Source organism: Chinchilla lanigera, unplaced genomic scaffold (genome assembly GCF_000276665.1).
Source record: "Chinchilla lanigera isolate Chin_1 unplaced genomic scaffold, ChiLan1.0 scaffold00155, whole genome shotgun sequence".
Taxonomy (NCBI): domain Eukaryota; kingdom Metazoa; phylum Chordata; class Mammalia; order Rodentia; family Chinchillidae; genus Chinchilla; species Chinchilla lanigera.
This window is the reverse complement of record NW_004955556.1, coordinates 1,462,136-1,477,685: the sequence shown is the minus strand read 5'-3', so window position 1 is coordinate 1,477,685 and position 15,550 is coordinate 1,462,136. Positions and strand designations below refer to the sequence as shown.

The following is a 15,550-nucleotide window of genomic DNA, read 5'->3' as shown; positions in this document are numbered from 1 at the left end:
CATTTTGGCTGGGAATGTAGCTCAGGCTGGGGATACAGCTCAGTGGCATAATGCCTGCCTGGCAAGCACAAAGTCATGAGTTTGATTCCCAGTACCAAAAAAAAATAAAAAAAGAAGAGGCATTTCCTCTGTTCACAGGCAGCAGGCTGACCCTGCCCAGGTTGCAGCAGTTGCTGGAGGCCACGCTGCTGGCCAGAGGCTCAGTCTACTTAAGAATTTGAGTGTGCTTTATTCCAGGAAGGAGTTGAGCACTTCACCCTTTCAAGACACTGCCACTGTTTCTAAACACAGACCTAATAACCTCTGTGATTTCTCTAAAGTAACTAGGGTATTTGTTCACACACAGAGCAAATCCACTCCTCCCCAGCCTGGCAGTCACCATGGTTTTAGATAAGCACCATACAGTGTAACCATGCACCTCCCGGCTGGACCACTGAAAGTGGTAAAAGCTGCAGGGGAATCTTCTCATTAATGCACCTGGGATGCAGACACACACAATCTCCACATCCACACACACACCTGGGCTGTAAGACACACCATCTGCACACCTGCACAAGCACTTAGGGTACAGAGAAGCCTCATTTCCACATCTGTCCAGCCTAGGCTCTGTGCCTATGGTATCCTCCCCAGGTATCAGCAGGGATAACCCTAGCCCTAACCCTGACCCCTTCACTGTCCTCAGATGGCATTTTCCAGTGTCCCTGTCCACAGAGGACATTATGAGAACAACATATCCTTCACCTTTCCTGCTTTAACACTTATAGTCACATCTGGGATTGTCCAGGACCTCCTTTAAGTACCATAATCAGTGAATATCCAAGTCCCTTACATGAAGGGGCATAGTATTTGTGTATAACCTATGCACACCCGTGCATATACTCTAATCATTTCTAGATTATTTACAATAATTCAATGCAAATTCTATTTAAGTAGTTATTATACTGCATCACTTAGGAAATAATGTTAAGAAGAATGTCTGTACCTGTTCAGGGCAGATGCAACAGTTTTTTTTTTTTTTTTTTGTAACAGGAATCGCACTCAGGATCTTGTGCTTGCCAGGCAGGTGCTTGTGCTGCTGAGCTATACCCCCGGCACATCAGTTTTTTTAATGTTTTCCATCTGTAGTTGGTTCAGTGTGAGAATGTGAATTGTGCAAGTACAAGGGGCAGCTTTACGCACATTCTACCTCAGAGGTAGAAGACATACCCTGCAGAATACATGCAATCTAAAACTACCAGAAAGGGGAAGAGAAATACCTACACCAAAGCAAAGACATCATGATGTGTTTTTGACAAGTGCAGGTAATACTACTGAGCAGTGGTGGGAACCTATGGCATGCACGCCACAGCCAGCTGTTTGTTATCACTGAAAGCTCTAAAAGATCGCCATCACCGGTAGAGTAAGCCCTGCCAAAAACATGCCCCCCTCCCGTGATAGAGGATGCATCCGTGAAAAAAGGCTGGTGCATTCATAAAAGGAACAGATTTTGCTTCTGTAAATTACAATGAAATAGTGAATGTGAAAGAGCTCTTTTGGAATGGAGATGGCTCCCGTTAGGAGATCTAAAATAGCAATTAAGTGACCACTGATTTGGCAAATGCTTAGGAATCTTTATCTGTGTCAAGCACCAGGCAAGTACTGGACCACAATGAGGAGCAAGAAAGACCCTTGGACCTCTGCCCAATTGTCAGTCCAGGCTGTGGGAGCAGCTACCATCACACCTATCAGCACCCAAGGGGCAGCTGTGCTGAGGTGCAAGCTTGGCCTTGGCCTATGCAGCTGCAAACAAGGGACTGCAAGACGGCACCCAGATGCCTCTGTAACTGAGCCCCATTGGCAGCCCTGTCCCCTCCAGCCTATTGAAGCACTCCAGGTTGCCAAGGGATCACTCATGTGGGACAGCAACAGGAGCATCTGGTCATCACTGTGCTCAGAGACGGCTCAGGGAACACATGGCAGACACCTTCCAAGCTCAGCTCACAGTCTCTGGATCTCTTTCTGGTCTGCAGGCCTCATGCTTCCCACTTGAGACCCCTGGCAGGTCTCAGGATGGCTGGCTGGTCTCTTGGAAGACCACCCTGGGGGACTGGAGCCTGTTTTGCCACCCCAACCCCTGCTGGGAGGACTGGGCACATCTAGGAGTTTATGTAATCTCCATTGTAACCCTTGGCCAAGCAGAATTCCCCTGGGGCGCAGGCTGGATCTCCCTGGACTGGGATTTGTACACAGATTGGGTAGGGCTCTCCTGTTGCCACTGGGGTCCCCTGTGGGCACTGCTGTACTAAACCACTGCACATGAATCCTCATCTCAGGGTCTGTACACATTTGGTCATTTTCAGGACCTTCTGACCAAGGTCCAGGAGTTGGGCCCCTCCAGCAGTTGCCCTGGGCCAGGCTCCCTGGGACTGGTGCCATACAGGGTGTTTGTCTGTTTGTAGCCCCAGCCCAGAGCACAGAGAAGAGGCTGCCAGAGAGCTGGATGCAATTGATTCATAAACATCAATGGGATTTTAAAGTGGACTGGGGAAATAGCAAGATGGATCTCAGGGCTGAACTGATTTAAAGGGTAAGTATCGAGGCCGAAAGATTGATTGAGAAGAGAGGCTGAGGTAATGGAAGGGGCACTCCAAAAGGGTCAGTCGAGATGGTTTCATAAAGTTAATGTGATCTGCAGCCAAGGCCGAGGGGCCCTGCCGGGGTCCCACTGTCCTGGGAATATAGGCCATGTGGCTGGTGAATCCTGATGCGACGGCTCCCTGCTTTTTGTTTTTTGTTTTGACTTGTTACTTAGCATTTGTCTTGGGCTGTATTTGGCCTTCTATTCTTCTTGAGGGTCCCCAGTATATCTGAGGGGTGTGGAGGGCCAGCAGTCTCCTGAGGGCGAAGGCTCCCTCTGCACCAGGAGGACCTTGAGCAGGAAAGTGCACAACCTACCATCTGCCCATCAACGAAAATATGAATTTTTAAAATAGCAATGAGTTAGCCTAGAAAGTTTGGAAACTCTTCATAATGATTATTTTAATGATTTACAGAATCAATACTCAAGTTCTTACTCTTAAAAGTTGTTCTTACTGGCTTTCTCTGCTTCCAGGCTCAGCCGGCTGATCCTGGGCAAGGGGCTGGAGGTCGGCAACAACTGATGCTTGTTCCGTACTCCTGAGCCAGTGCACCCCACTGCAACTGCTTTTTGTGCTCCTTTATCCGGTTTTGAGGTGTGTGGGCCTCCCATGCCCTAATCCCTGGGCACTCTGGGCATGGCTGAAAAGCTGAGTCTCACGTAGAAAGGAAGAGGGGCGTGTGGGGCAGCAGCAAGGAGGCGGGGGGGGGGGGAGGAGGGGTTGCTGGAGGAGGCAGGGAGGCCAGTGCAGAGGCCCAGGCTGAAGAAGAAAAGGCTGGGAGGAGATGATGAACCTAGCGAGGGAACAGGATGACCCTGCGGGAGCAGATGGGTGCTCAGCTCCACCTCTCTCTCACCCACACCCTAAACTCACCTGGATCTCTCCAAAGCCCCCCTTTTCCACGGACTGCCACTGTGTCTGCCTCTCTCTTTTCTGGAACTACCATAATGGCCTGACTCACTCTGGAAGCCCAGCTGCAGTTGCTCCCTGTGGCAGGAAAACCCTTCTGTAAGGTTCTCAGAACAGAGTGACTGCCTTCTGTTCCTCACCTACCCTAGGGCCCTGGCGGGACATAGCCTTCTGTACAGTACGGTCTGTGAGCTTCGTGGGGCCACGAGGGTGCTCATCTTGTGTTCGAATCCTGAAAACATGGCCCAGCACCTCTCCATTAATGCTTGTGAATGAATGGATGAGCACGAGACAGAATAGATTAAATCCAAGATTCCTGAACCTCTGTAAATGGTCTTCTTGGTTTGTAAGGAATCGGTTCACAGGGTTTCTCCTGCCCACAGCCTATTCTCATGCAATGGCAAAGTCAAGCACAGGAGAACGTCGATTCTGTGTCTGTGACCAAAGGAGCAGCCACAAGAAACCAGAAACAAGGGGCTGTTCGCACCCTTCCCAGCTTGGCGGTTGGTGTGCACAGAATGTGGGGACTCAGGCGAGGAGCACGGGGTTGAGCGCCCTGAGGCCCCTTAGCCTCAAGGTTCCCACCCATAAAGGTGCCAAATACCAGTCCTGTGTACTTCCTGGACTGTGCGAAGAGGGATGCACGCACAGTGCGCTGGTAAATGCGGAGAATGTGGCGGCTACTGGCCTCCTGTCCTTTCCAGCTGACCTCACCCTGAAGCCTCTCCCTCATCTGGACCTGTCTGCCAGCGGCTGGCCCGGGACCCCTCAGCGCGTGCTGCTGCTTCCACTCCTGCTCTGAGCTGCAGGCCATTCACCAAAAGTCTGGAATTGGTGAGTCAATGCAATTCAATATCAATTAGAAATATTGCTTTCTGCCCTCCTACAAGCCATTAGCTTGGATCAATACAGCCTCCGCCCCTGGTTGAGTAACAGCTGAGGATGCTGTAGACCTAGCAGTCAGCACGGGGTCCTGGGCTGCCTCGGGCAGGGGGTCACATGGCCTCTGGCTCAGAGCTGACCCAGATCAGGTCTGTTCTGCAATTGTCTGCTCCTGTCCCCACAGGATACGGTCAAGGCCAATGCACCAGCTGCCTGGGTCCAGGCCAGGCTGGAGCTCCCCTAGCCCAGCATGTGGCAGTGCCTACGCCCCAATATCCAGGACATTCTGGACACTGACATCCTCCAAGAGGAGTGGGCTCAGCTTCCCATTAGCAGTTGGTAAGCAGGACGAAGGACCTGCTTGAGCCTGCAGTGACTCCCTTACCCCCTCTGTGGACAGCACAGGGGGTCACCCTTGCTCCCAGGAACACTTGCTGAGGGACACTCCTTACAGCTGTGTTACTGCCTACTCTCCAGGCAGCCTTCACACTCCCCGTTTAAACCCTGTGGGGATGTGGGACAGCCCATTCTGCACCACAGCACCTCGTGCACCTGCTGCTTTCTGCACCGTGGCCACCAGGCCTTGCAGCTCCCAGGTTTGTGCCTCTGGCCTTGTCACACTGGCCCTCTCTGCCTGGATTCCTGCCCAGTATGTAAAGGTGTCAGCCTCTGGGGGTCTGGACCCCAGCACTCCCACTTCCCTGCCAGCTACTGGGTTCCTTAAGCTCTCTGGGACTTGGTTTCATCTGAAAAGTGGGGTGGCAGTGATTTCTTTGCATAGCTGACGGGGGTGCTGGGGCTCCTATGGACTGAGTAGCATTCCAGCTATTTTTTAAAATTTGAGACAGGATCTAATTTGGTTGTCTGGATTACATTTGATCTTATGTTCCTCTTGCCCTAGCCTTGCAGGGTGCTGGGATTACAGGGGTGCACCGCTATGCTTGCCTATAGTAGGGGTCTCTTGTGGACTAAAGATTACACCTGTGTCTGTAGATGAGAAGTGTAACAGGACTTTAGAATGCAAGTTCTGACAGGGCATCAACACAGGAAACATGGAATCCAGAAGCAGGGGCCAGACCAGGAGGCATGGTTTCAAAGTAGGTCACAGACCAGCATGCAGCCCTGGGTCAGTGTAGAAATACTGCCTGCTCTTGTGTGCTGCACACTGAAGTGATTCTTAGACGTCCTACTAGAGGAGTGCCCGGAGTCGACACTGGGCCTGCTGGCCAGGACAGGGAAGACTTGGCCTGGGGGCAGTGGGCACATGGGATACAGCTCCTGCATGTGCCTGCTCTGCAGCAGGGGCAGTGAGTTCAACAGTGTGAGCATGGACCCTGCTGCCAGCGGGTGCTTGACAGGTGCATGAACACTGAAATACACGTCTGAAGTCTGAGCCAAACAGAGTTGTGGAGGGGTCTGAGGCTGTAGTGCTTGCTTAGCTACTGTTTCTCCTGGAAACATAGAGAGTTCCAATACAATTGCAGCCAAAGTTGAGAGTTCTCAACATCGCCAGGTGGAAGGAGCCAGGCCCACGCACCTTTGCTGGGATCCCTGAGATGCCGCCTCCCCAGGACATCTGCTTCTCCATGTCCAGTCTCATCTGACTCCCCTTCCCTTCCCACTGGCCTGCCCTTGGCTGGTGCCTTTCAGGCCCACACACCTGAGGCACCCAGAACTGACTGGGGTGCTGATCTTGCGTTTTTTTTGGTCCTGCACCTGGTGGTAGCATTGTGATACCTGCTGTGGACACAGGTGTATGGGGGCCACATACAACTGGATGGCCTGGTATCCTTGAGGCAGCTGCTCAGCACACTGTTAGCCTCCACTGGCTTTGGCCCAGGGCTATCCTTCAAGGCAGGCTTTCAGGCTCTCAGAGACCTGTGTTTCAGCGGTCACTGATCATATCAGTGCTGTGATTGTGAGCGTTTCACTTAAACTATTCCACCTCCATTTTCTTTTCTGTCTTGTAGGGTTGGCGCAAGATTAAAGGAGATGTTTGCATGTAAATGGAAAGTCTGCACACATGCAGTACACTCTAATACTCAGTGGAGATAATCTCACTTTCCTTCCTTCCTTGAGGAAGAAGAGGAAGGACCCAGTGTGGACACAATGTGTGAATATCGAGGTAGTCACACCTAAGGTTCCATTTCTGAGATTCAAGGATAAGCAAAATGACTCTGCTGATGGAAATCAGAAGAGCATTGTCTTCAGAAGACACAGGAAGGAACTTTTTCAGATAAGGGAAATGCTCAAGATATTGGTCTTGGTGGTGGTGAATTAGGATTACTGTGTCCAAGACTGAAAGTCTTCCAAGAATGCCCCCTCACAGCTGAAATTATCAGCTGCACTGAGCCCTGTAAAAACTGGTTTTTCTTATACCTATATATGTATGATAAAGTCAAGAGCTTTCACCTTTTTACCTAAAGGAACTATATCATAGCTTCTCTTTGGCAGATCTGAATCTATCAGCAGCATTGCCTTTGTATTTTAGGACCATTAATAAGAAAAATAAGAGTTGCTTTATCTAAATCCAGACCCTGGGATACCATGAGTGGCTTTTTTGCTAATCCAGGTGGCTGCTGAGTATATGACAGGTTGGTAGCAGATACAGCATGGACACCCTGGGCAAAGGGGTGGTTCATGTCCTGGGAGGGATAGACTGAGATGTCTTGAGACTGTATCATGCTACTCAGGAAGGCACACAATTTAAACCTTATGAGTTCTACACTTTTAGAATTTTCCATTTAGTATTTTTGAACCATGGTTGACCGTGGGTAACTGAAACCACAGAGAGAGGGAGACTATCTATGTGAATTGTGCCACAATAAAAACAAAGAAACAAATAACAATGAAAACTCTACAGTAAAAAGTATTTAAAAATCAATTTTCCAGGTGCTTTGAGGTCTCTGTCGTTGAAAGATCCCCAAATTTAATCAGGTTCCCAGACTGGTCCTAGACCATGTGCTGCTTGAAGGCCTCTGGAGCATTTCATTTCAGTTCTAAACAAACTTCTGGAAGGGATAGTCAGGTGACAGGGAAGTCATGGTCACAATGGAGGGTGTCCAGACTTGAGCACCTCTACCATCTGATTAGGTACCAGCCTCAAGCAGCAGGGCCTGGTGGGACTGTCTTGGACTAGGCTTCCGGTACCTGTCTGAGCTCTAGCCCCAAACCTCCTTGGTCAAGCTCTCTGACCCCTGGGCTGCCCTTGCTATGGTCTCTGAATCTTGGACCAAACAAAGTGCTGAGTCATTTAATTATTAGGTTAAGAGCCTTCGTGGCTTCACTCTCAGGACCCTGGAGGGGCTCTGTCTTAGGGAGAGGAACTGGGCAGAGGGCAACATGGTATCACCATAGGCAGTCCCCCAAAGCTGCACCATTTTCAGTTGGGTGATTGGAGGGGCTGTGAATCCCAAAGACTGTCCTTTACACCAGAAAGCTCTGAGCTATCCTGTCAACTTGATGAGGGAGGTGGCCTCTTAGATCTGCTTCTTTAATCTCGTATCTGGTGTCCTACAAGCTCCAGTGCCAAACAGGGCTGTCTCCAGCCCTTTGTTTCCAACCCCATCCAGAGGCAGCCACATCTTACAGCCATGTGGCACAAGACAATGTTTTGGCCAGTGAGGGACCCGTAGAGACAGTGGTCCCACAAGATTACCACAAAACTGGAGAATTCCATCACTAAGTGACGTCATAGCTGTCACGTGACTGTGGTACAGTGCTTTGCTCACCTGCTTTGGCTGATGCAAACAAACTGTTCTGCTGCCACTGCATTAAATGGTAGGATATCATACTTGATGATGAGAGCAAATGACTGTCACTGGATTATGGATTTAACAAAATGTATTTTTAATCATTATTTTACAGTGCTCTCTTTCTGTTTATTAAAAAGAGTCTTGACTGTAAGTTAGGCTCCTCCTGCAGGTCCCTCAAGAGAGATTCCTGAAGTAGGCACAGATGTCACTGGAAGTGACAGGTCTGTGGTGTCATTGTCCTGAGGACCTTTCAGTGGGGACACCGTGGAGGCTGAGGACGGTGATGGTGACAATCTGGATCTGCGTAAGTCCAGGCTCATGTGCATGTTTGTGTCTCACTTTGCAACAAAATCCTCAAAGAGTAAAAAAAAAGATAAAAAGAGAAAAATGTTATAGGATAAGGATATAAAGAAAAAAATACTTTTAGATACCGGTACATTGTATTTATATTTTAAACTAAGTGCTATAAGGGAGGAGTCAGAGAATTACCAACATTGAAATGTTTGCAAAGTATAAAAGTTACAGAAAGAAATGTTTCTCATAAACGTAGTATGCAGTGTTATGAAGTCTGTGTAGGCTGCAGTCACACGCAAGACTGCACGCCCACTCGCTGCTCATCCTCAGGCCACTCGGGGCAGGCTCCAGCCTGCAGTCTTCTTTCCCCTGTGTTCAGTTACCCTTCCGGTGTTTATTCACACAAACACTCACAAGTGTGCAGGAATGCCCCTGTATTCAGGTTGGTGGACAGGGAACAACACGCTACATACACCACATGGCCTGAGAGTGTGGTCCACTACTCCAGCTGGCCTTGTGACATTGGAACACAGACAAAATCACCTAACGACACAGTGAGAGCTAGGCTTTTTTTTTTTTTTTGTATCTACCTCCACATTTCTAAATAGTATTGACTCATTGCCACTTTAAAATTTTTCCCTTTTAGCTGTTATCTGGTGACTTCTTACTATGATAGAACATTTGGTTTTCACTCCCCTACTCCTACCACACATAAGGTCTCCCACCCTCCCAATATAGTTATATTGTATTTGTGGTTATATTGGTATAAAGAATTCCCATCATTAGCACAGTCCCACTTGAACAATGCATATACAGTAACTCTCTCTTTCATGTGTTAACCTTTGTTTTTCTTGGAGTTTGTCTTACTTTTATATTTGCTTAGTTTTCTAGTAGGTATCAATTATCCAACCTTAAACACTCCATCAGCTGTCTACATCAAATCTCCAAGTGTTAATAAACTATGGGCATCATCATATAAATATCATCACATTTCATCATTCCAAGGTCCATGGCTCATGTTAGTGTAGCCACAAGAACTACGTAAGTACAATGAAAATGCTTGCAGCACTCGTGGCACACAACAAGCTTTGGTTTTCTTTCTTGTGGGAAAACCACAAGAAGCCCTCTGAAAGCACTCCAGCCCTCTCAGGACTCCCCCACTCACAGCACTGACCCAGCCTTCATACTCCTCGGACCCCCATGACAATGACACTGTGGCCAGGTCTGCCACAAGCGGGCTCATCAGTCTGCCCATCTCCTCTGAGAGAAGGACCCTGTTCAACAGCCACAGGGATGTTTGTCTCATACATTCCAAACAAAGCAAAACCTTGAAACACAAATACTGATAGACTGATGACATAAAAATTAAAAACTTCTATACACCCAGAGAAAGAACATTCATAAAAATAAAAGGCAAGCAACAGATTAGGGATATATTTGCAGCATACAAGTTTATTAAAGGAGGAGCAGAATTTGCTAAGGATATGGACCAGTTAGAGCAGAGATAGTGCTCCAGCCTCTCCAGGCTAATGCTTTTTCCAATTTTTAACCATCCATCCATCTATTCATTCATCCACCTATTATCCACTCATCTATCATCCATCCATCCATCCATCCATTTTTCCATTTAAGAAATGTGTTAAATGTCCACTAAGTGCCTGGCATTGGGGATATAATGACGTTCAAAACTGGAAATTGTCCCAGCCCTCATGGGTTTCACAGTCCACTTGTATTAGCGACCTTACCTTTGGTAGGACAAAATATCTGACATACACAAGTTAAAAGAGAAAAGGCTTATTTTGGCTCACAGCTTCAGAGGTTCAGTCAGGGACTGGCTGGTTCCAAGGTAGAAAGAACATGGTAGAGGAAAGTTGCTCACCTCATGGCAGCCAGAAAACAGAGAAAGGGGGGAAAAGCTGAAGAAGAGATAAATCCTTCAGAAGCAACTCCCAGTAAGCTACTTCCTTGAACTAAGCCCCACCTCCCACCTCCTAACAGTTAGTGCCCTCAATACTGGAGTCTTTGGGCAACACTTAATGTTTAAACCATTGCATCAGTGCAGGTGACAGATATTTTAGAAATCAGCCTCAGAAGTGAACATCTACAATCTGAAAGAAATAGTACAGAGGAAAGGTCAGTATGGGGCTGGGAACCCAGTTTGGAGCAGGGTGCCTGGGAAGACTGGCCAGGCTGTGACCCTTGAGCTGAGGGCTGTAAGAAAGTAGGGGCTGTGTATGTGAGCTCAAGAAGAATCTCAGAGGGAAGCAAGGTATGCAAAAGGCCTGTGGGAGGAGGCTCATGAAACTCCAAGGAACAGGGAGAAGACCAGCGTGGCAGGGCTTGGAGAGTGGTAGGACAGGGAGGTTCTGGAGGAGCTGCGCTATGAATGAGGCCTATAGACCAGAGTAAGTCTTAGATTTTAACTCAGAAAGCAATGGGGAAGCCATGGAAGGATCCTAGCTGGGCTGGAGGTGGGCATATGACTAGGCTTAAAAGATGGCTGTAGCTTTGGGTGGAGAATGGCTGCCGGGGGCAAGGTGGTACCTCAGTCCAGGTTGCAGCTGATGAGGCCTGGGCAGGATGTGACATGTGGAGGTGTGGGGTGAGCAGACCCTTTGGCTGATACCTCTCACATCTGTGGGATGGGGCAAGGGCATAGCCTCACACCTGGGTACTGGCCCCAAGTAAGCCTCCAACAGGACTGAGGAAGTAATCAGATCTATAAGAAATAAGCCCTGTGACAGGGGACTCTAGAGAAGGAGGTAGCCCAGGGGGACAGAGTAGCACCAGGGTCAAGAATTAGGGGGTCTGTTTGTGGCCTGGGGACATGAGAATGACCCACACTCAGTTCTGCCCCTTAACAGTGCCTGGTCCTAGCACCATGAGGAACTAGGAGCCTCAGGGGCTAAAAGGGCAAGAGAGGTGAGGATGGCAGTTGGAGGTCAAGGTGGGAGACAGGAGCTTGGGGTCTGGGCCAGACCAGTCATTCCCAGGATTAGGTTGGTATTTCTGCATTGGAAAAGAAATAGCTATTCTCATGGTGTTGTGGAGTCCACAGACTTGCAACTTGCTCCAATGAAAGCATAATAATTTGATGGAGGTTTAATCAATGCATCCTATTTTTCCTCTGGGTATATGGGCAGGAACAGTGAGCTGCCTCTTCTGTTCCTACTCTGGGACTATGGCAGTGGTGAGCATGTGGGTCAGTTGAGGATTGTGGGGGCTGAGAGGGGCCGAGTCACAGGCCATGCCTAGCTGGCTCTCAGGCACTACAGGCTGAGCTAGTGTGAACTCTGAACCCACATGTGCTGGTGTGAACCAATTTCTTGAATGCAGCTGGAACTGCCCTGTGCTCAGGAAACTAAGTGACCACATGGGTGGGGTTACTGGCTTGTGTGGAGCTACTTAGAGCTGGGTAAGGCAGTTTCCTACTGCTCTGAGTTACTGTTGTCCTGTGCTGTGTGTGTCTGTGCATGTATGTGCATATGTGTGCATATGCACACATGTGTGTGTTGACATCGGCCTCACCTGGCTCCCTCTGAACTCAACCTGAGCAGGACAGCTGACCCAGCTGTGGTCTGGACAGGATCTGTCCCCAGCAAACTCGGGTTGAACCTCAATGCATCTGTGCTGAGGGGCAGTGGGGCCTTTAAGAGGCAATGAGGTCTGTGGCTCCCTCTTCATGCAGGGATGGACACAGTTCCCAGGAGAAAGTGGGTTGGTTATGGCAAGAGTGGGACAGGAAGTGAGCCCCTTCCTCTGCCTAGCCTCTTTCACACACACTCCTTCCACATGACACATCTCTCTTCCACTTTCACCAGAATCTGAAGATGTCAGGGCCATCTTCTTGGGGTCCCAGAACTGAGAGCTAAATGAACCTCTTTTCTTTATAAACCACATAGTCTCAGGTGTTCTGTTGTGGCAACAGAAGGCAAAGCCAGAGTGTTGTAGGCAGGTCACTGGTACTAAGCTTTTCCCTGGGAGGTTTTCTGAGTCCTGACATCTTTCCACTCTCAGAAGGGACAAGAATGACTCTCAGTGAGATGGTGACCTCTGCCCACTCACTCAGGGCTCCCTTGGATGGGGACCAGGCGGGAAGGTGTGGTTGATGTGCCTGGGGAGAGGTCCTTGGGAAAGCAATCTTAGAGCTGGACCCCAGAGGCTCCTGAGGCCATAGGCCAGGCCTGCTGTGGTTGTCTATCCTAGAATCTGCCCTGTCTTTCCCACGCGGCCCACAGAGTTGTGTGAAGATGAGTCCACACCAGATGTGGTATGCAACAGTCTGGACCAGACAGTGGCTGGGTACCGGAGGATGGATTTGCGTAGCTGTCACTTGCTTCTCATGTTGCTAATGTGCCCTGTCCAATTCTTGGAAGGTTTGGACAGGGATGAATTCTGTGATTTCTTCTTTCTACCAGAGCCAATTTCTCTTGGTCCCCATTTCTCCAGAAATGTGCCCAGGGAGACAGTTAGTCCCTCCTTAGGAAGCCACAATCCTATGCTAGTTCCTGGTTTGGTTCCAGCCTCCTGCTGTGCACATGGCCACTTCCTGCCTCCAGCTCTCCTGGATCCTATGAGGCCTCTGTCCCCTTGCACCTGCCTATGCTGCTCCCCCTCCTGCAGCATGCTTCCTCCTGCAGCCATCCCATCATTCCTCAGCCCAAAGCTCAGGAGTCACTCTGTTCCCCTGGATGCCTCCTGACACCCTGTGGTGGCAGCTGCACTTGTAACATGTGCTCCTAGGATGCCTCTACCCATGGCTTAGCATCATGCATTTTTGTGGGCAAGAAATTATTTTATTCATGTCTGAAAAGCAACCCTATAAATTTCATCTTGTTACATGTCCAACCACATAATGTTATCTGGTGGAGGTTTTCTTCACCTTGGAACTAGGTGCTGGGGATATTAGGACCAGGTAACTCTGCAGTGAGACTGTCCTGTGCATTTTGGCCAGTTCAGCAGTGGCCCTAGCTCCAACCTGCCAAGTGCCAATATCACCCTCAGGGGGAAAGCCAATAGTGTCGCCACACTTTGCCAAGAATCCCCAAGATTGGGCACAGGGGAAACCACTCCTGGTTTCAAGCCATGGACTTGAAATCAGTGTTTGTAAGACATTTATGATGTCACAGGCAGTTCCTCCTTCTGCTTATTTATTTATTTATTTATTTCCCGCTACCGGGAATCGAACTCATGACATTGCGCTTGCCAGGCATGTGCTGTGCCTCTGAGCTAAATCCCCAGCCCCAGTTCCCCTTTCTGAAGCACTGATTTCTTTCTAGACTAGCACTGTCTAATAAAAAAAAATACGAGGTATAATATGAGGCTCATAATACTTGTAAATGTTCTTAGTAGCTACATTAAAAGCCAGTAAAAGGAAAAAAGGGTGAAATTAAATTTCATAATATATTTTATTTGGTCCAATAAATCTAAAACCTGTCCTTTGAGCATGTAATCAATATAAAATAGTTATAAGGTGATCTTTTATACTTTACATTTTTTACTCCATCACCAAATCTGGTGTGAATTTTTATCAGTTTGGACTAGTCACATGTCAATTGCTCCGTGTGGCCAGGGGTTGTCACCTTAACCAGGGCATAGCCCAGGTAAAGTTATCCTCTGCCCACTGGCTGGCAGGTGGCAGTGTTGTCCCAATGCAACCCACAGGGATGCTGAGGGCCAGTGAGCAGACAAGAAGGCTGGTCCCACCCAAGAAAGTCATGCAAGTGCTGGCTGTGGCGTGCTGAGCAAAGTGGCTACTCCCTGTGCATGGTGCAAGGGTCCCAGCCACACACACACAGAGTAGGTCTCTTGTTTCCACACACCCGCCCACTCTGATGCCCCACCTGCCTCCATAGGCCCATCTCTGTGTGCACTACTCACAGGGAGGTCTTCTAAAACCCTGGCCACATTCTATTTTCTTAAAAAGACACGTTCTTTTCTGAACTTGCCCTAACCAGGAAGTCGCTGTCCAGGGAGATGTGGTGTCCAGCCTGTCCACGAGTGAGTCCCAAGCCACTCTGCTTGTCCAGTCCTGCACTCTCCAGATCCCATCTCTCCCTTGTCCCCAAATCTGTGCCCCACCCACCCCTACTCCAGGCTCGGCTGCAGTTTCCTGGTGTTATCCAGGAGATAGGAGGGCCAGCCCTTGCTGCTTCAGCTCCTGAGAAAACCCCTAGGTTGCTATGGGAGCCCCTCACTGGGGTCACGGTCTTGAGAAGCCAGGGCATCACCCTCCTTGGTAAGGGCCATTTATGTTTCTGCTGTGGGCGAATCCTGGGCATATCCGTTTCAGTAAAGAAGCAAAGTTTCCCCAAAGTCTTCCCCTGGTCACCTAGAACAACAGAGGGTCGCTGGACAACGCGGAATGCCGGGAACATCACCAACCCCTCGCTGGCCACCGCAGTCTGGGCTCCACGCAGCCCAGGAGTCACAATCCGTCACCAGCGTTCTCGCCAGCGGCGGCAACGGCCCCGGGACACCGAGCAGAACGGAAAGTTGGACTCACCCCTGCGGGCCTGCCTGATCTTCGGGCTCAACATGCTTCTGCAGCCGCGGGGCCGGGCGCGAGGGCCCGAGCCCGTCATCCACGTCCCTCTTCTCGCGCTGTCGCTGGGTCTCCCTTCACGCCCCTCTCGTCCCACCGGCTGGCCGCTGGCGTCGCCCTCGCGGCCCCTTGGCTCCCTCTCCTGGCTCCCGACAGACGGCCCGCTTTGAACTATGCAAACCTCGATGCATTATTTATCCATCCTAGAATTAATTCCCATCCAAGCGCACCATTAAAGCCAAGGGAATCTTTGGTGATCAATCACCGGGCCAGGGCGGGGCCGGCCTGGCGGTGGCTGAGCTGAACCGGGCGGGTCCACTGAGCCGTCCACTGGGGGCGGGGTGGTGAGGGGCGGAGCGCGGAGGGCAGAGGCGGGGCTTGGGAGGGTGGAGCCCTGAGAAACAAGGACAGCCGGAAGGGGAGAGATGCGGGGTGGGCGTGGCCACGACGGGCAAGGGCGGTGGGCAGGGCCATCCAGCGCACCGGGATCTTTCCCCACTAGTGGGCAGGCTCCAGGGGTCGCAATGATCTACGTGGGGAGACTCATC

At 49.9% G+C, this 15,550-nt stretch overlaps 1 protein-coding gene across 1 annotated transcript in view; it reads right to left on the bottom strand.

The window, feature by feature from the left end:
• Arhgap22 (Rho GTPase activating protein 22) overlaps window positions 1-15,320 on the bottom strand; it is a gene marked incomplete in the record, with an annotated part of 126,224 nt that extends 110,904 nt beyond the window's left edge. The window contains 1 exon segment of the mRNA XM_005412590.2: window positions 14,964-15,320. Coding sequence (XP_005412647.2) covers window positions 14,964-15,042 — 79 coding nt within the window.
• Between the last annotated feature and the right edge of the window lie 230 nt (window positions 15,321-15,550).